At 43.8% G+C, this 20,629-nt stretch overlaps 1 protein-coding gene across 1 annotated transcript; it reads right to left on the reverse strand.

The window, feature by feature from the left end:
• Window positions 1-16,442: 16,442 nt before the first annotated feature.
• Window positions 16,443-19,825, reverse strand: LOC115168328 (charged multivesicular body protein 4b). Its single transcript, XM_029723487.1, has 5 exons — window positions 19,523-19,825; window positions 18,394-18,571; window positions 18,178-18,292; window positions 17,934-18,060; window positions 16,443-17,741 (listed from the first exon to the last, which is right to left on the reverse strand). Exons 1-5 carry the CDS (start codon window positions 19,704-19,706, stop codon window positions 17,674-17,676), a joined length of 672 nt encoding a protein of 223 aa, XP_029579347.1. The 5' UTR covers window positions 19,707-19,825; the 3' UTR covers window positions 16,443-17,673.
• Window positions 19,826-20,629: the final 804 nt, after the last annotated feature.

The raw sequence follows: 20,629 nt of genomic DNA on the forward strand, positions 1-20,629 counted from the left end.
TGGATTCACCAGGTCAGTCTATGTCATGGAAAGAGCAGGTGTTCTTAATGTTTGTATACTCAGTGTATGTTATTATATATTACACACACACTCACACACACCATATAGATGTCATCCTAATTTCTCCCACATTTTCTGTAGTCTCAATTTGAAAGTCATGTGCTCTTATTAAAGGACATCTGGCTATTTTCACCCACTGACAGTCTGCTGTGATGAAGTATAAAGATCTCAGATAAGCCTGTAAAAGCTGCAACTGTATATGCATTCATAAATCAAGCCCTTTCTTGAGTTGACATCTGGGATGGTGCAACTGTTGAGAATCTGAGTCTATGGTTGTTGTGAGGGAAAGGGGTTGAGTGTGTATGGGTGTGTATGAGTGTGTATGAGTGTGTGTGTGTGTCCCACAACTGTTTATTTATTTATTTATTTTTTATTTAGGGGTGGATGATTTTAAATATTTTATTGGACAATAAACAGATATAGCTTATTAACCTATATGGTCCAAATAATGATGATCCAAGCTTCTTTGAAAATATATATATAATAATTTATCAACTCTACCAGCAAAACTAGACTCTATTATTATGGTGGGAGATGGTTTTAAAAACCTCTATGGACCGTAAAGGAAATCACACTACAAACTATCACCCCCAGGCACTTAAGGAAATCATGAATGTCATGGATATATTGTAATTAGTGGATATATGGAGGCTTAAATACCCCGACCTAGTGAGATATACATGGCAGAGGCTTAATCAATCTAGTCGACTTGATTACTTTCTTATGTCATTCTCTCTGGCACCAAAAGTTTAAAAAGTGTTGATAGGGGACAGAATGCGGTCGGACCATCACATAATTGGCATATATATTACTCTTACATAATTTCTACGTGGGCGAGGATATTTGAAATTTAATCAAAGCCTACTGGATGATATCCTGTTATTAACTAGAACAGAAGAATTTATAACTGACTCTCTCCACTGGGATTCTCTGCCTCTAACCCTATCACTGGCTTACTGGTGCTCTTCCATGCCATCCCTAGGAGGGGTAAATCACTTGAGTGGGTTGAGTCACTGACGTGATCTTCCTGTCTGGGTTGGCCCCCCCGACCCCTCCTGTCTCAGCCTCCAGTATTTATGTGTCGGGGGGCTAGGGTCAGTCTGTTATATCTGGAGTATTTCTCCTGTCTTATCCAGTGTCCGGTGTGAATTTAAGTATGCTCTCTCTAATTCTTTCTTTCTCTCTCTCAGAGGACCTGAGCACTAGGACCATGCCCCAGGACTACCTGGCCTGATGACTCCTTGCTGTCCCCAGTGTACCTGGCCGTGCTGCTGCTCCAGTTTCAACTGTTCTGCCTGCGGCTATGGAAGTCTGTCCTGTTCACCGGACGTGCTACCTGTCCCAGACCTGCTGTTTTCAACTCTCTAGAAACAGCAGGAGCGGTAGAGATACTATGAATGATCGGCTATGAAAAGCCAACTGCCATTTACTCCTGAGGTGCTGACCTGTTGCACCCTCGACAACCACTGTGATTATTATTATTTGACCCTGCTGGTCATCTATGAACATTTGAACATCTTGGCCATGTTTTGTTATAATCTCCACCCGGCACAGCCAGAAGAGGACTGGCCACCCCTCATAGCCTGGTTCCTCTCTAGGTTTCTTCCTAGGTTCTGGCCTTTCTAGGAAGTTTTTCCAAGCCACTGTGCTTCTACACCTGCATTGCTTGCTGTTTGGGGTTTTAGGCTGGGTTTCTGTACAACACTTTGAGATATCAGTTGATGTAAGAAGGGCTTTATAAATACATTTGATTTGATTCAATTTTTTTTTCTTCGGTTGAAGTCGGAAGTTTACATACACCTTAGCCAAATACATTCAAACTCAGTTTTTCGATGGTATTGAGGTCAGGGCTTTGTGATGGCCACTCCAATACCTTAACTTTGTTGTCCTTAACCATTTTGCCACAACTCTGGAAGTATGCTTGGGGTCATTGTCCATTTGGAAGACCCATTTGCGACCAAACTTTAACTTCCTGACTGATGTCTTGAGACGTTGCTTCAATATATCCACATCATTTTCCCTCCTCATGATGCATCTATTTTGTGATGTGCACCAGTCCCTCCTGCAGCAAAGCACCCCCACAACATGATGCTGCCACCCCCGTGCTTCACGGTTGGGATGGTGTTCTTCGGCTTGCAAACCTCCCCCTTTTTCCTCTAAACATAACAATGGTCATTATGGGCAAAAAGTTCAATTTTTGCTTCATCAGACCAGAGGACATTTCTCCGAAAAGTACGATCTTTGTCCCCATGTGCAGTTGCAAACCGTAGTCTGGCTTTTTTTATGGTGGTTTTGGAGCAGTGGCTTCTACCTTGCTCAGCAGCCTTTCAGGTTATGTCGATATAGGACTTTTACTGTGGATATAGATACTTTTGTACCTGTTTCCTCCAGCATCTTCACAAGGTTCTTTAATGTTGTTCTGGGATTGATTTGCACTTTTCGCACCAAAGCACGTTGATCTCTAGGAGACAGAACGCGTCTCCTTCCTGAGTGGTATAACGGCTACGTGGTCCCATGGTGTTTATACTTGTGTACTATTGTTTGTACAGATGAACGTGGTACCTTCAGGCGTTTGGAAATTGCTCCCAAGGATGAACCAGACTTGTGGAGGTCTACAATATTTTTTCTGAGGTCTTGGTTGGTTTCTTTTGATTTCCCCATGATGTCAAGCAAAGAGCCACTGAGTTTGAAGGTAGGCCTTGAAATACATCCACAGGTACACCTCCAATTGACTTAAATCAGAAGCTTCTAAAGCCATGACATCATTTTCTGGAATTATCCAAGCTGTTTAAAGGCAGAGTCAACTTAGTGCATGTAAACTTCTGACCCACTGAATTATAAGTGAAATAATCTGTCTGTAAACAATTGTTGGAAAACTTACTTGTGTCATACACAAAGTAGATGTCCAAACCAACTTGCCAAAACTATAGTTTGCTAACAAGAAATTTGTATGTACAGTTGAAGTCGGAGGTTTACATACACCTTAGCCAGATACATTTCAACTAATTTTTTCACAATTCATGACATTTAATACTAGTAAAAATTCCCAGTCTTAGGTCAGTTAGGATCACCTGTCACAACTTCCGCCGAAGTCGGCTCCTCTCCTTGTTCAGGCGGCATTTCTAGCCATCTCCACTCCATTTGTTATGTATCCATTTGTTTTGTCTTGTTCCCTGCACACCTGGTTTTCATTCCCCAATCAATTCATATGTATTTATTCCTCTGTTCCCCATCATGTCTTTGTGTAGGATTGTTTGTGTTACATGTATTTTGATATTGTGGATATTGTTACGCGCATTACTTTTTGTCTATGTTCCGTGTTTTTTAGGCACATTTTATGTTATTTTTGTGCTGTCATTTTGAAAGGAATAAAAAGTGTGCCTGTTCACTACACTCTGCTCTCCTGCACCTGACTTCGCCTCCAATACACACTCCTAACAGAATCCTACACCAACCATGGAGTCAGCAGGAGCAGGTACCCCGGTCAGAGGAGTCGAGAAACGCGTCCAGGAACACGCGGCTATGCTACATCATCTCGGTGCCATGATGGATCGCGTTGTCCAGACCATGGACTGCTGGGAGAGACAGGAAGTCTCGACCAGCTCAACCGGGGTTATCTCTACCCGTCCCGTCCGGATCCAGCTCCAGTGGAATACGTCTCTCCCTTCCCAGGGAGTATGACGGGACGGCAGCACAGTGCCAGGGGTTCCTTTTACAACTGGACCTATACCTGGCCACTGTTCACCCAGCTCCCTCAAGAGACGAGAGAGTATCCGCCCTCGTCTCATGCCTCTCGGGGAGAGCTCTGGAGTGGGCAAACGCCGTGGGGGGAGAGGAAGACGCGGCGTTGGACCACTTTGAAGAATTTACCTGCCAATTCCAGGCCGTCTTTGACCATCCGCCCGAAGGTAGAGCGGCGGGTGAATGACTCTTCCATTTGAGGCAGGGGACGAGGAGCGCACAGGATTTCGTGCTGGAGTTCCGGACGTTGGCCGCTGGAACAGGATGGGACGACAGGGCCCTCATCGACCACTATTGATGCAGCTTACGTGAGGACGTCCGACGGGAGTTAGCCTGCAGGGATGCCACCACCACCTTTGACCAACTGGTGGATATGTCCATCCGGTTGGATAACCTGCTGGTCATCCGTGGACGTCCTGAGGGGGCTCTGTCGGTTCCATCTCCCAGCACTTCCGCTCCGGTGCCCATGGAGTTGGGAGGGATGCGCATAGGGAGGCTGGAGGAAGGGCCTTCACGTGCACCATCTGTGGCCGCAGAGGGCACACTGCCGGTCGGTGCCGGGTTGGTCCCTCTGGGAGTCGAGGCAGCAGGCAGGGCACTCTGACTTCACCCCAGATGAGTATACACCACTCTCATCCAGAGTCCTCTGTTGTCCACCTGTTTGTACCTGTTTGTTTCCCTGAGTTCTCCCCGCATTCCCAGCATAAGGCGGATTACGACTCTTTGCCTGCCTTGACCTACCAATTGCCTGCCCCTTGCACTGTAGAGACTCTGAGACTCGTACTATCCGCCTCCTATGTTTGCATCTGGGTCTTAGCCTGAGCCATGATAGTACGAACTGGCCATGACTGACCCAGACAAAGCAGGTAAATACACATGAGGTAATGGGAGACACCTGGTGGGGGTTGTAGACAATCTGGAGGAGTTCGTGGCGGAGTTATGAAAAATGTTCTATTCTCCGTTGTCCGGGAGAGAGGCTGCTCGTAAGCTGCTCCAACTACGTCAAAACTCCCGTAGTGTGGCAAACTTTGCAGTGGATTTTCACATGTTGGTGGCTGAGAGTGCATGGAACCCGGAAGCCCTGTTCGACACGTTCCTTCATGGATTATCGGAGGAGATTACCGACGAGCTCGCAGCCCGGGAGCTGCCCATGGACCTCGACTCCCTCATAGCCTTGACCATCCGAATCAATGGGCAGCTACGGGAACGTAGGAGGGAGAGGGTGTGTGTTCTCTGTCGCTCTCGCTCGTCCTCGAATTCCACCTCACATCCGAGGAATCATGGAAATCTCAGAAGTCTACATTTCCGAGAGAATCCGGTGTCACCCGAGTTCCCTTGGAAATCACAGAGGGCTGTCGACTCGCCTTCTCCGGAGCCCATGTAACTGGGCAGAGCTAGATTGTCTTCCGCTGAGCTCTTACACAGACTGAACTCCAAGAGCTGTCTGTATTGTGGCGCTACGGGACATTTCTTATTTACCTGCCCATTTAAAAAACAGGCTCATCAGTAGGTACGAGTACACTGGTGAACCGTACGGGGAGTTTCCAATCTCTCACTACTTGTAACCCCCTCTATGCTACCCTGTTGTGGGGAGACCAGTCCAAATCCATGCGGGTGCTCATTGACTGGGGCTAACGAAAACTTTATGGACACTGCCCTGGTGTCGGAGCTGGGTATCTCCACTCAACCCCTTTCCATCCTGATGGATGTCAGAGTGCTGGATGGGCACTCTATTGGCAGAGTCACCCACAATATGGTTCCTATCAACCTGCGAGTGTCAGGGAACCACAGTGAGGCTATGCAGTTTCTGCTCCTGGGGTCTCCTCATGTACCCATGGTTTTGGGGTTTTCATGGCTCCAGAGGCACAACCCCCTAATCGACTGAGCTATGGGTTCATGGGTTGTAGTCCGTTTTGCCATGCACATTGTCTGAAGTCGGCACAGCCTGCCCCAGGAATCTCCCGGCGGGCTTGGGTAAAGCCTCTGATCTCTCCGCCGTTCCCGCGGAGTACCAGGACTTACGGAAGGTTTTCAACTTCTCTTCCTCCACGTCAGCCCTAAGTCTGCACAAGACCCTGCGTCTGTGTATTGACTACTGGGGCCTTAATGATTACAGTTAAAAACCCTTACCCGCTACCACTCATCTCCTCGACTTTTGAGCCTATCCAGGGGGTGATCCCCACGTTAAACCAGCCTAGCGGGCACTATGAGCACCTGGTATGCCGATCGGACTGACCAACGCTCCCGCAGTGTTCCAGGCCCTGGTCAATGATATGCTCTGTGACATGTTGAACCGATTTGTGTTTGTCTACCTCAACGACATCCTCATTTATTCCCGGTCAGTTCAAGAGCACATCCTCCATTTCCGACAGCTCCTCCAGCGTCTCCTGGAGAACCAGCTTTTCGTGATGGCGGAGAAATGCGAGTTCCATCGCTCCACAATCTCCTTCCTAGGATACATCATCGCTGCAGGGAATATTCAGATGGTCCCTGACAAGGTGAGAGCGCTGGTAGATTGGCCTCAACCCACATCCAGAGAGCAGCTGCTACGTTTCCTGGGGTTTGCTAATTTCTACCGTTGTTTCATCTGGCGTTACAGCACCCTTGCTTCCCCCCTCTCTGCACTCACCTCTCCCAAGGTTCCATTCATATCGTCTCCAGCAGCTGACCGGGCATTCTCAGACCTCAAGCAGCGATTCACTACAGCTCCCATCTTAATCCATCCTGTCCCGTCCCGTCAGTTCGTGGTGGAGATTGATGCCCCGGACGTCAAAGTGGGGGCAGTCCTGTCCCAGCATTCTGCCCAGGACCAGAAGCTGCATCCCTGCACCTTCCTTTCCCATTGTCTTAACCCCACTGAGAGGAACTATGACGAGAGAAATCGAGAATTACTCGCAGTTAAGATGCTGTCGGAGGAGTGGAGGCACTGGTTAGAAGGGGCGGAACCTGGAATAGCTCCGCACCGCCAAGCGCCTCAACTCCAGGCAGGTGAGATGGGCCATGTTATTCACTCGTTTCCATTTCACTATATCCTACCGCCCGGGGTCCAAGAATGTGAAGTCTGAAGCACTTCTCAGGTGTGTTCAGCCCCGATACTACTCTGTTGAACCCCGAGACCATCCTCCCTACTTCCTGTCTAGTGGCTGCTATCATCTGGGGAATAGAGAGTCTGGTCTGCAAGGCGCAGTGTTCCCAGCATTCCTCGAGACTCACCTGTTATCCTGGCTCCCGTCGGACCTTAGCTTTCATCAGACAACGTTTTTGGTGGCCCACCATAGTTCCTGATGTCTCCGCGTTCGTTGCCGCCTGCACTTTGTGTGTGCAGAACAACAAGCTCTGGCTATCCCCCTTTTATCACTCCCTGTTCCTCACCGCCCCGTTCTCATATACCCTTGGACTTCGTCATGGGTCTCTCTCCGTCAGATGGTAACACCCCCATCCATAAGGTGGTGGATCGGTTTTCCAAAGCCTCCCATTTTATCCCCCTTCCTAAGTTGCCCTCAGCTAAGGAGACGGCCCAGCTCATGGTGCAGCACGACTTCCGGATCCATGGACTTCCGGTCAACATGGTCTCTGATCGTGGTCCTCAGTTCTCATCCCGGTTCTGGAAGGCCAGCCTGTCCTCTGGTTTTCATCCCCAGTCTAACGGCCAGTCGGAGCAAGGCAATCAGTACCTGGAGATGACTCTTCATTGCCTTGTCTCCATCAATCCCACCACCTGGAGCCAGCAACTTGTGTGGGTGGAATATGCCTGCGATACCCTTCCCTGTTCTGCTCCTGGTCTCTCGCCTTTTTGAGTGTTCCCTGGGATATCAGCCCCTGCTCTTCCCGGAGCAAGAGGTCAGCATACCTTCTGCCCAGATGTTCGTCTGTCACTGTCGCCGCACCTGAAAGAGAGCCCGGGTCACTTTTTTCAAGACCATCTCCAGCTGCCCCTCCGGGTGCAGTCCCGCAAACTTTCCCCCCATTTTATCGGCCCTTTCCCCATCTCTAAGGTCCTTAGCCCCTTTGCTGTTTGACCTTCTGTTGCCCTGCAACTTCCGTATACATCCCACTTTCCATGTATCTAGAATTAAACTCCTGTCTCATAGCCCTTTGTCTCCTGTTTCCAGGTAATTTAGATTATGACTCTTTGCCTGCCTTTACCTACCAATTGCCTGTACCTTATACTGTAATAAACTCTGACTCGTACTATCCGCCTCCTGTGTCTGCATCTGGGTCTTAGCCTGAGCTGTGATATTTAAAGCAGTTACTGAGTTTAATGGCAGTGATAGGAGAAAACTGAGGGTGGATCAATAACATTGTAGTTACTATTTACTCCACAATACTAACCTAATTGACAGATGGAAAAGAAGGAAGCATGTACAGAATACAAATATTCCAAAACATGCATCCTGTTTGCAATAAGGCACTGATATAAGGGCATAAGGCGAGACCCAAATGTAGACATAGGAGGCAGATGGTTGAGCTCTGATATTTATTATACCAAAAGGGGTAGGCAAAAGGCAGGTCGGGGACAGGCGAGAGTTCATAAACCAGGTCAGAGTCCAAACAGTACCAGGGGATAGGCAGGCTCGAGGCCAGGACAGGCAGGGGTTCAGTGAACAGGTCCGAGTCCAAACATTACAAGGGGATAGGCAGGCTCGAGGTCAGAACAGGCAGAGTGGTTAGGCAGACAGATTTGGCGTTAGGACAGGCAAGGGTCAAAACCAGGAGGACTAGGAAAAAACAGAAACTGGGAAAAATAGGAGCTAGGAGAAATGCTGGTTGACTTGGCAAAACAAGACAAACTGGCACAGAGAGACAGGAAACACAGGGATAAATAGATCGGGGACTAATGGGGAAAACAGGAGACACCTGAAGGTGGGTGGAGACAATCACAAAGACAGGCGAAACAGATCAGGGCGTGACAAGTAAAGTAAAACTGCTAAACACTTGGCAAAGAAATATACTTTATGTCCAGAATACAAAGCTGTCCCTGTCACAAGTATTGCCGTGTTGAATGGAGGACCAATACGCAGCAGGAATGTGGATGCTCATCTTTTAATTATATAGAATGAAGCGTACACAAAAAACAAATGACAGTTTTACAGGCTAACTCCAGAATGCTTAGCAGTGCAAAATATAACTACCCACAAACTACAAACCAAACACATACCCATATATAGGACTCTCAATCAGAGGCAACTAGAAACACCTGCCTCCAATTGAGAGTCCAGCACCCAAACCTACACATAGAAAAACTAACCTAGAACATACTAACCCAGAACATACACCCAAAACCCAGGAACACATAAAATAAAACACCCCTCTCCACCACACACAAAAAACCCCACCATACAAAACAAATATACCTCTGCCACGTCCTGACCAAATATAATACAAATAATACCTAAATACTGGTCAGGACGTGACAGTCCCGCATAATGTTGAAGACACAGCAGCTGACATCACATACTATGAACATCACATTATGAACATCAGACTCTCTCTAAAACTAGTGCAACTAGAATTGCAGGAACCAACAGCCTGAGGCCGTGCCTTGAATCAATATAACCAATGCCCTTTGCAATATTATTTCAAATAATCATAACTGAATTGAAGTAAGTACGCCTACGTCGTCATGTTCGTAGTGTCTGTCTGTACTTACCCACGCCGGACCAGACTGGGAGCTGAATGAGAGGCCATCCTTGTTTTTCCCCTCATCCTCAAAAGCTAAAGCAAAAACACCACATGGTCATATTTTAACACAATTGTACTCATTGAAAGGAATGTATAAGACAGACATCAGCATTCAAGACACTGCCCATCACTAAAGTGAATAATTACTACAAGGTCAAATGCCATCCTTCTCCAGTATCTCTCCTTCCTCCTGCAAATCAAACTTCAACCTTCTGCAAATCAACCTTTCTTTGCTGACAACTGAAGATTCCAGGTTGTCGTCTTGCTCTGCTCTCCTTACATTTTCAGCTCCTGATTTTAACGGATTGAGAGAACCTGAACTCTCTTCCTTGAACTCTATTGCCTCATTCAAAACAACTGGGAACTCGAAAAACTCAGACTTCTGACTTCAGTGTGTTCAAATCAACTAGGAACTCAGAAAAAAACAAGCGATTTGAACGTTCATCCAACTTGGAATTCCAACTCGAGAACTCTGGCCTCTTTCTAGAGCTCCAACTTTCCGACCTGAAGATCACTGACGTCATGATTTGACCTCGCATTTTTCAGAGTTCCCATTTGTTTTGATCTGTCCTCTCCACCATCAGGTTCCACCTCCTTGGCCTCCACCTGCTGTGTGTCCTCTCCCACTCTGTCTCCACTGTCTTCGTCCAGCATGAAAGGCTTCTTATTCTTCTTGGTCATGTTGGGGTCGAATATCATCTGATGGGAGAATTAAATCAAGATGATTAGCTTATACCCAGTGTGATATAAGACAAATAGCTATGTTCGTTGATAAACATATTTCCAGTCCTCTAAGACTAGTTTCTGCTGGTACAATGTTTACATAGAGAAAACATTGACATACACACTGCTAAAATATGTTTCACAATTCTACATAATGCTTAGCTGACATTTGGTCACTGTATTGAAAACATGATTAATATTTTCATTAGCAAGCCCACTAGCCAAACTCTTGATACTGGGCAGCAGGTAGCTGAGGGATTTAAGAGTGTTGGGCCATTAACCGAAAGGTAGCTGGTTCAAATCCTCGAGCCGGTTAGGTGAAAATCTGTCGTTGTGCCCTTTAGCAAGGCACTTAACCTGAATTGCTCCTGTAAATCGCTCTGGATAAGAGTGTCTGCTAAATTACTAAAATGTAAATGGTAGGGAAAGCCTTGTCAGCTGAGGCCGAAAGTCATTCCACAACAAAGATCGCCCCCGGAGTGTATTTATTAAGTATTGCAACGAAAATCGTTTACCGTTTAAGAACCAAACAGGGAAAGCGGAATGAAACGGTGAGGGACCTAAATGAATTTGTCCAATAGAAAACTCTCATTTTCGTTGCAAAACGTTTTCCGTTTTGAGTGAAAGTTTTCCAACAGAATCGGCACAATCAATACACCCCTGGGGTGTAATCATTAGTCCAAATAGTTCAGGTTTGCAACTTAAACAAGAGTTTCTATTGGACATATTCAGGTAAGTCCCTTCCTGTTTAGTTTCCTTTTTAAAAAAAACCATTTGCAACAGAATCTGCAGAATGAATACAGCCTTGGTTTAGATTCTTCCAATAGAGAAGAGTATATACACAATGATAAGAAGTGACATTTACCTTGTCTTCTGACATGTTTGTGGAAAGAACAAGAACGATCTAGAACGTTTTTTTATCCCCCATAAATCTTTACTGAGGGTCTCACTAAACAGAAATGTCTTCCATCAGATTAAGGGCAGATTAACAATGCTCAAGTGTGGACTAATGTAATGATGTAAAGAATAGCAACGTTGCTAAAATCCCGGATTTGTGCGAAAGTGTTGAGTCGATAAAAATCGGTCTGTTTAACTAGAGAGATCTGTTTTTTTGCGTGGGCTCTGTTTCAATCTACCGCATCCCCCGATGCCGGCTTTACGCATTTGTGGTGGAAAGTGGCAGCGCTACAGGGATGTTTGTCAGACCAGGAGACATCCAGAAAATTGGTATTCTCACGAACACGTCTGTAGCGTCCGAACGGGTTGGCCTACAAACTATTGACTCACTAGCAGGGGTTAAAGTAGTTTTAATGTCTTACTGGTAGGGACATCCAAGTGCGTGCATGCATTTTTTTTTATACTACAAAAATTACACGGTAGCCTACTCTGCTGACACGGACAAACGATGTCTGACACAAATACAAGATTTTCATTTTTTAAATTTATTTAACCTTTATTTAATTAGGCATGTCAGATAAGAACAAATCATTTTCACAATGATGACCTACTTGTAAAGCCCCCCCGGCCAAACCCTCCCCTAACCCAGACGACGGCTGGGCCAATTGTGCGCAGCCCTATGAGACTCCCGATCACGGCCGGTTGTGATACAGGCCTGGATCGAATCCAGGTCTGTAGTGACGCCTCTAGCACTGCAATGCAGTGCCTTAGGCAGCTGTGCCACTCGGCCACAGTGACGTCCATCTAACCTGGAGGAGGAGATTATCGTCCAAAAACAAACAAAAGTGGCACTGACCCAATGACAAAAACAGTGAATATGCACACTCAGCGGGGATAAAGCCCATGGTCTCCGCTGGAGGCAATAAGATAGGCTGCTGTTCGCTCAATTAAGTTAAGAATTTTGATAACTAAGAGACAGATTGAAGTCTTTTCATTCTCATATTATTACAGCAATAGCCATTTGCTTTCCAAACAGTATTTCTTTGATTGTATTCTTAAGTATTGCGATATGCCTGGCTGGGCCTCTCTGCTTATCAATGACAGTCTGAACTCAACAGTCATCAATTTGGTATTTGCAGCGCGCGCTCCCCAAAGTGTGGGCCCTTTTGACTGCAGGCTGTGCGATTTAAAACAATCAGCAGCTTTTAAATATATATATATTTTTTTGTTTATAGCTAATGATCCTCAGTGGCCAAATCCTGCTTTCTGGTGTAGTAGCTTATTTTGAAAGATATTATGTATTTCTGTATAGACAAGAGTAAGCTAATTAGGTTATAGGCTATAATTTTGACATTTTAATTACATTTACTTTAGGGAAAGCTTCCCCTAGCCTTATGGACACGCGGCCTATGCCTTTTAATGTGGCATAAACACAACCAGTCATGATGTTTTCATCTGATTGTCAAACAACATCTGATTGTCAAACAAAGGCGCTCCTGTAGGCTACCCTCGCACATTCTTCCACTGACAAAATAATTTCAGGCCCAATAGTGCACTGCGCACCTGCAATTTGATGAACAGAAAGAGACTTTTACAAAACACCTACGTGTATTGCAATGACATTCTAGGATTGTCATTAGGTTTACACTTGTAGCCTGAAATTATGCATCCATTATGGAAGCCAAAAGGTTCAAATCGTCTTACCCGGAACACGTCTTAACATTTGTAATTATAATTTTTCAGTTGCTTTTTTGAAGTGTCCAATGTGATTTTTTTAAATACTTTTTTTTCACCTGTCCAGTTGGGTTTACATGTGATTTGAATGCTTGTCATGATAATTTTCACTTGCTTTTTTCAAATGTCATTTTTTGTTCCGGGTAAGACGATTTGATAATCCACTGTTGTCCACGCGTGCCTTAGTCTCGGCCACTCATCTCCGCCTTGTCTGGGAGTGTCTTGGCTACTCGTCTCCACCTTGAAAATTTTCTGTGTTCTCCTCAAACCTCAACGCAGCTTGGAGCTTATTTTTTGGGGGGGGTATTTGGTATTTTATTAGGATCCCCATTAGCTGTTGCAAAAGCAGCAGCTACTCTTCCTGGGGTCCACACAAAACATGAAACATGACATAATACAGAACATTAATAGACAAGAACCACAGAAGGACAGAACTACATACATTTAAAAAAAAAGGCACATGTAGCCTACATATCAATGCATACACACAACCTATCTAGGTCAAATAGGGGAGAGGCGTTTTGCCGTGAGGTGTTGCTTTATCTGTTTTTTTAAACCAGGTTTGCTGTTTATTTGAGCAATATGAGATGGAACGGAGTTCCATGCAATAATGGCTCTATATAATACTGTACACTTTCTTGAATTTGTTCTGGATTTGAGGATTGTGAAAAGACCCCTGGTCGCATGTCTGGTGGGGTAGGTGTGTGTGTCAGAGCTGTGTGTAAGTTGACTATGCAAACAATTTGGAATTTTCAACACATTAATGTTTCTTATAAAAAGAAGTGATGCAGTCAGTCTTCCCTTAACTCTTAGCCAAGAGAGACTGACATGTTGTCACGCCCTGACCAGGTGAACTCTGCTATTTTGGTCAGGGTGTGGCATTTCTATGGTTTATTTTCTATGTTTTGTTATAGCCTTTCTTTGTGGTTTATTTCTATGTTGGGCTCGGGGTGATTTCCAATCAGACAGCTGTCGCTAGTTATGTCTGATTGGGAATCACATTTAAGTTCCTTTTCCCCCACGATGTTTGTGGGTTGTTGTCTCTTTGTTTTGAGCACGTAACGTATCGACATTTTTTCTTGATTTTGTGTACATGTTTAATTCCAGTGTGTTCAATAAACATGTGTTCGCTCCCAGCTGTGTTTTGGTCCGCTTCCTCGTCACTAGGCGACGATCGTTACACATGTAGAGTTTTTATTCTGCCCTCTGATTACAATGAAGAGCAACACGTGCTGCTCTGTTCTGGGAAACCTGCAGCTTAACTAGGTCTTTTCTTGCAGCACTGGACCACACGACTGAACAATAATCAACATTAGACAAAACTAGAGCTTGCAGAACTTACTTTTTGGAGTGTGGTGTCAACAAATCAGACCATCTCTTTATTACGGACAGACCTCTCCCCATCTTTACAACCATTGAATCTATATGTTTTGGCCATGACAGTTTACAATCTAAGGTAACGCCAAGTAATTTAGTCCTCTCAAATTGTTCAACAGCCACACCATTCATTACCAGATCCAGCTGAGGTCTAGAACTTAGGGAATGATTTGTACCAAATACAATGCTCTTAGTTTTAGATGTTCAGGAACAATTTATTACTGGCCACCCATACCAAAACAGACTACAACTCTTTGTTAAGGGTTTCAGTGACTTCATTATCTGTGGTTGCTGATGCTTATATGGTTGAATCATCAGCATACTGTACATGGACACACATGCTTTGTTTAATGCCAGTGGCAGGTAATTGGTAAAAATAGATAAGAGGGCCTAGAGAGCTGCCCTGCGGTACACCACACTTTATATGGTTGACATTAGAGAAGTTTCCATTAAAGAAACAACCCTCTGAGTTTTATTAGATAGCTCTGAATCCATGATATGGCAGAGGTTGAAAAGCCATAACACATATGTTTTCTCAACAACAGGTTATGGTCAATAATATCAAAGGCTGCACTGAAATCTAACAGTACAGTTCCCACAATCTTCTTATCAATTTCTTTCAACCAATCTTCAGTAATTTGTGTCAGTTCAGTACATGTTGAGTGCCCTTCTCTATAAGCATGCTGAATGTCTGTTAATTTGTTTACAGAAATAGCATTGTATTTGGTCAAACACAATTCTTTCCAACAGACTGCTAAGAGCTGGCAGCAAGTTTATAGGTCTGCTGTTAGAACCAGTAAAGGCTGCTTTCCACTCTTGGGTAGCATAACTACTTTGGCTTACCTCCAGGCCTGAGGACAGACTATATTCTAGGCTCAGATTAAAGATATGACAGATAGGAGTGGCTATAAAGTCAGCTACCATCCTCAGTAGCTTTCTATTTAAGTTGTCAATGCCAGGTTTGTCAATATTGACAAACCTGCATGTGAGCCGCATTTTTCATGCGGCTCACATGCAGTAATGTTAAATAAAGGTGGAATGGCCTATAGTTTTTTTGGGCATGTTGTATTAATTGTGATAGGCTCACGTTTTACCGGTACAGCATACCTCCACTATTTTGCCGGGACGCCGTACCCGACCATACTTTCACCCCTCCCCACAAGTGTCACAGGACTCATCTAAAGGTAACCTGTATGGAAGTAGTTTTGTGTCCCCAAAAATTGGGTTAAATGTGTAAAAAAAAAAGTACAAATAATTCCTGAGCTGTCTTACATCTCCTAGATAAAAATAGTGAAACATTAAAGTTATCCTTTTTAGATAAAACTATACCAAATATATTAACGTCACCAAATCATTGATTAAAACACACTGATTTGTAATTAAGTTCTACAGTAGTCTCAACAGCACTCTGTAGGGAAGCACCATGGTGTTGCCGGAGGACAGCTAGTTTCCGTCCTCCTCTGGGTACATTGACTACAATTCAAAACCTAGGACGCTGGTGGCTCTCACCCACTTCCATATACTTTCAGTGATTTTGACAACTTCCAGAGGACATCCTCCCAACTTATCAGAGCTCTTGCAGCATGAACTGAAATGGTATCCACCCAATCAAAGGATCAGAGTATGAATCTAGTACTGAAAGCATAAACTAGAGCTAGCTAGCACTGCAGTGCATACAATGTGGTGAGTAGTTGACTCAAAGAGCAGAGACAAAAACAATAGTTGAACAGTTAACAAATTAAATTATTCAAAAATGAAGCAAGAGAGCTATATCTCACATTTTTTTTCACTTCACTTACTTAGCAAATGCAGCTAGCTAGTTTAGCCTACTCAAACACCCAGCTCGATCAAAGGGATCATGCTGTTTATATGTAGCTGCTAGGAAAGTGAACTGTGTTTGCATGTGATCAGGGGTGTATTCATTCTGCCGATTCTGTTGAAAAACTCTATTTTGCAACTTTTAGACTAATGATTACACCCTAGATCAGCTAGATGCTAGCAATATTGTGCAAGGCGGGATTGAATGGGACATTATCTTTCACCTTGATTACTAAAATGTATCTCGACCTGTGCACCTACGTTGTAAACTTTCATTCATAGGCTAGGTTGTAGCTACCTAAAAATGTGAGTATCATGTAGTGGCCTAAACCTATCAATGTTTCAATGAGCTGGGTGAATGGAATATGAATGACAGTCATCCAATATGCTGTAATATAAATTAGGCCATGCTCATGAAAAGATTTTATCGTCCTCCATCTTAAACGACACCAACTGCCAATGATTGCAAATCAGACACATTAACCAACAATTAACAAACACCTGATAAAATAAAGATTTCCTACTTTTGAGTTTTGAATTCACAGATTATCTTATTGTTTTGTACACTGATGCCTAACCAAGAAAAACAACCTGCACCACAAAATAAACAACAACTTTAATTATTTTCCAAATATTCTCATCTGGATAGAAATGCAAACATGCTTATCCTTGTGTATATTTTTTTCCTATGTAAAAAATGTACAATGTGTAAAAAAAATAAATAACTAAAGGTAATCCTCAAACCCCAAATGTTGATACTGTATCTACTAGTCTAATCATTACAAACCATGAAGCCTATATATTTTTTTCCTGCAGTTAATATGGTGATTTTCCCCCCCAACCTTATACAATTCAAAATGAACCCTTTCAGAAATGACACAGACAACAGAACTGGTTGGGGTTCAGAATTTCTCTGAAGCTGTGCAGTGTATTACGTTTTTCCCTCATTGCATGCTTAGCACAACATGAAGAAAACCTTCTGTGACAGCAAAAATAGAAATTATTTAGATATTTACATCAAATAGCAAGGGTCACATGGTGAAGATGCTTAGTAGATGGGAATCACCTAAATGTTGATGGGGGAAAAAAATATGTAAAACAAAATTTCAGAATAACAATCCAGAAAATAGACCATTCTAAACATTACCATGAGAGCATGCTCATATTTCCATCTTATTTTGGGAGCAACTACAAACAAAAAGTAAAGGTGAATAAATATATCCAGCCCACACCCACCACACCAAATGGTAAATATGTTTAAGTTGGAAAAAGAGACATTGCAACGCCCACGTATTAAAAACAAATGTTTGCCTTTCAGTGAAGTTCATAGCATCAAAGACAATAGAACAGTTCAGTGATATTACAATCACTGCCAAACAATTATGTTCAAACTTTTTGGTAGAAATTTCCAAAGACATTTTCTGATTCAAACATCCTGTTTATAGCTTTTATACAGCTTCTGAAGTTCCTCTTTTAATGGAAGGCCATGGTAACCTTTCTCTGGTTTTGGGCTGAAAACAGAACCTACAGCATTGGCCTTTCTAGTGTTAGTTTTAGAAGGTGGTTGGCTCTCGGACACAAAACAACCATATTGAATTAGTCCTTTCTTTCCCTCTACAACAGGTGGTGTCAGTAATGCAACTAGTTAGCCTCCATCGCCCAGCGCTGTAAGTCCTCCATGGCATCCTCATCTTCATCCTCCTTCTTGGCTAAAAAAATAAAATAAACAGGCATGCAAAAATTGTGAATTACTTGTGTAAAAGTTGCAAATATAGATGTTTTATAGCAATTAAGGACAAGAGATCAAGTAGTTATTTCATGTACTGTTGGGATAGTAACCATGGGATAAAATGTTCCATTGGAGAAATCACATGTTTTATTGCATATTACAAAGGACTCACCAGGTCTTGAGGGTAATGAAGTAGAAGGCACATTGGGTAGAGGGACATTTTCTGTCCCGCCAATCTCCAGCAAGTTTTTGTCCAATTCCTCTTGTTCCAGCTCATCCAACTCTGCTAGGAGTTCATCCTATGATGCAAGACAATCAGAACATCCAGGCTCTGTGATATCTGGTCAACTATTAAACTAACAGCACTGATGAAAGCCAAATCAAGAACAATGTTCAGACAAGTTCATGTCACATACCTCATCAAACTCTTCTCCAAAGCCTACAGGTTTCGAGATGGCATCTGAGATCTCTTGTGCTAGCTCCTGCTGCTCAGTGATGTCTTGCATCAAGTCATCGACTTTGTCTATGTCCCTAAAACACAAAGATAGATGGAACAGAGAGATTTGAATTAATACAAAAGCTGTATGAGTGCCTGACCAAAGCTAATAAACAAGTAGTGTGCCACCGCTTACATGTTTTCATGGGCAGCCTTCATTGCCTTGGCAGCAAAGCCCATGTTCTTGAGCACTTCAGTGTTGGTGTTGGCATTTTCCAGCGCCTCTCTCTGGAACTCGATGGTGGACAATGTGCCATCAATCTGGGTAAGCTGCTTCTCATACCGCTTCTTCCTTTTCAAGGCCTGCAGGGCCGCTTTGCGTAGTGAAAACGAAAGAGAGGTTAGTGGGTTTGCTTCATTGGACTACCGGTACATAAAATGTATGCACAAATGTTTAAATCATTTGGATAAAAGCATTGGCTAAATGTCATTCAATGTTTGTGATGGAAACATAGCATTTGTTGTAAAGAACATGGGAAATAAACACTAGCAAGAATTGAGTCACTGTGTAGGTAAAATAGGATTACAGCATTAAAACACTACATGAGAACACCATGATCATGAGCAAAGTCGACTTTTAAGGGGGGCATGGTTAGTATGTGAAGACAGTGGAAGTGAGTCATGGTCACAGTGTTTCTGAATGCCCAGGACTTTAATGTGAGTAAATGCGTAACCACTCACTATTACATCAAAAGCCTATGTCATGAACACCACTGTCAGTGAAGAATGCAAGAAGTCACTTGGAACCTCTCTGTCAGCCCTCAGTATTAGGTAACTAATCATCACTACAGGCCCTATAACAGGGTGTGTTGGAATCTCAATGATTTAAATGTCGGGAAATTAAAACTGCTAAATTGATACTGACTGAATGGATGGATGGATGCCCCCTTCCCTTCTTTTGACAAGCAGTAATTGCAAATTCACGACTCACAAAATCCCCCAGTCACACGATGCCATTTGACAAATGTTGGTTCACTAGCTGTTGGTGTAGCCAGACGTAGACTTTTGATACCAGTCACACAAAACGTTCCTTTAAAAAAACGGGTATAATGCATATTAGCTGTTCTAACACAGTTGGTGCAACGAGGTAGGGCGAGATTGGCAACCTGACTATGCAGTGACAGGTGTGGTTTTTCGGAAAGTTAGCTAGCTGCCAGTTAGCTAACAAATCAGGCGAACTTTAACGTTAGTTAACTAGCTTAATTAGCCAACCAAGTTAGACAACAATCGTGAAAATTCATATGTGATGTTAGTTGGCAACTCACCTCGCTTGTTTTTAGTTCCGTTTTTCTTCGCAGTAATGAGTTCCTGGTCAATCTTTTTCTCTAGAAATTCCTGTTTCTTCGTTAACATTTCCTCGGTCTCTCGGAGCTTCTGAATCGCCTCTTGTGCACTCGGCCCTTTACCTCCTTTGCCCCCACCGCCGAACAGCTTCCCAAACACGGACATTCTGCGATTCTAAACTATATAGCAATAAAGGTCCTTTTAAAATGTTAAACGTCAACAGGGGATCGTGTCACCTCTCGCTCTGGCCTGAATGTTGATATTTCTTACTTCCTGGTTTAGGCCGTATGACGTGATATTATTGTGGGTGGTGTTCCATGGTGCTCTACTGCCACCCTCAGGATGCACGAGGCAGCAAATCACCAAAGCATGGTCTGCAAACCTTTCAACTGACATTCAAAAACAGGGAAAATACTCCATAAATAATAAGCACCCACTTTTAAAAACAAACAAATACATACATATCATTGTAATATTTAGATATTACAATATATCATATTATAATATTAAGACACAGTGACCGTACATACATATTCCAACCAGATTACAGGCAATATCCGCATCGAGCTAAAGGCTAGAGCTGCCACTTTCAAAGAGCGGGACACTAATCCGGACGCTTATAAGAAATCCCGCAACACCCTCAGACGAACCATCAAACAGGCAAAGCGTCAATACAGGATTAAGATTGAATCCTACTACACCGGCTCTGACGCTCGTCGGATGTGGCAGGGCTTGAAAACTATTACGGACTACAAAGGGAAACCCAGCCGCGAGCTGTCCAGTGACGCGAACCTACCAGACGAGCTAAATAACTTCTATGCTCACTTCGAGGCAAGCAACACTGAAGCATGCACAAGAGCACCAGCTGTTCCGGACGACTGTGTGATAACGCTCTCGGTAGCCGATGTGAGCAAGAACTTTAAACAGGTCAACATTCACAAAGCTGCGGGCCAGACGGATTACCAGGACGTGTACTCAAAGCATGCACGGACCAACTGGCAAGTGTCTTCACTGACATTTTCAACCTCTCCCTGACTGAGTCTGTAATACCTACATGTTTCAAGTAGACCACCATTGTGCCTGTGCCC

This window comes from Salmo trutta, chromosome 30, assembly GCF_901001165.1.
Source record: "Salmo trutta chromosome 30, fSalTru1.1, whole genome shotgun sequence".
Taxonomy (NCBI): Eukaryota; Metazoa; Chordata; class Actinopteri; order Salmoniformes; family Salmonidae; genus Salmo; species Salmo trutta.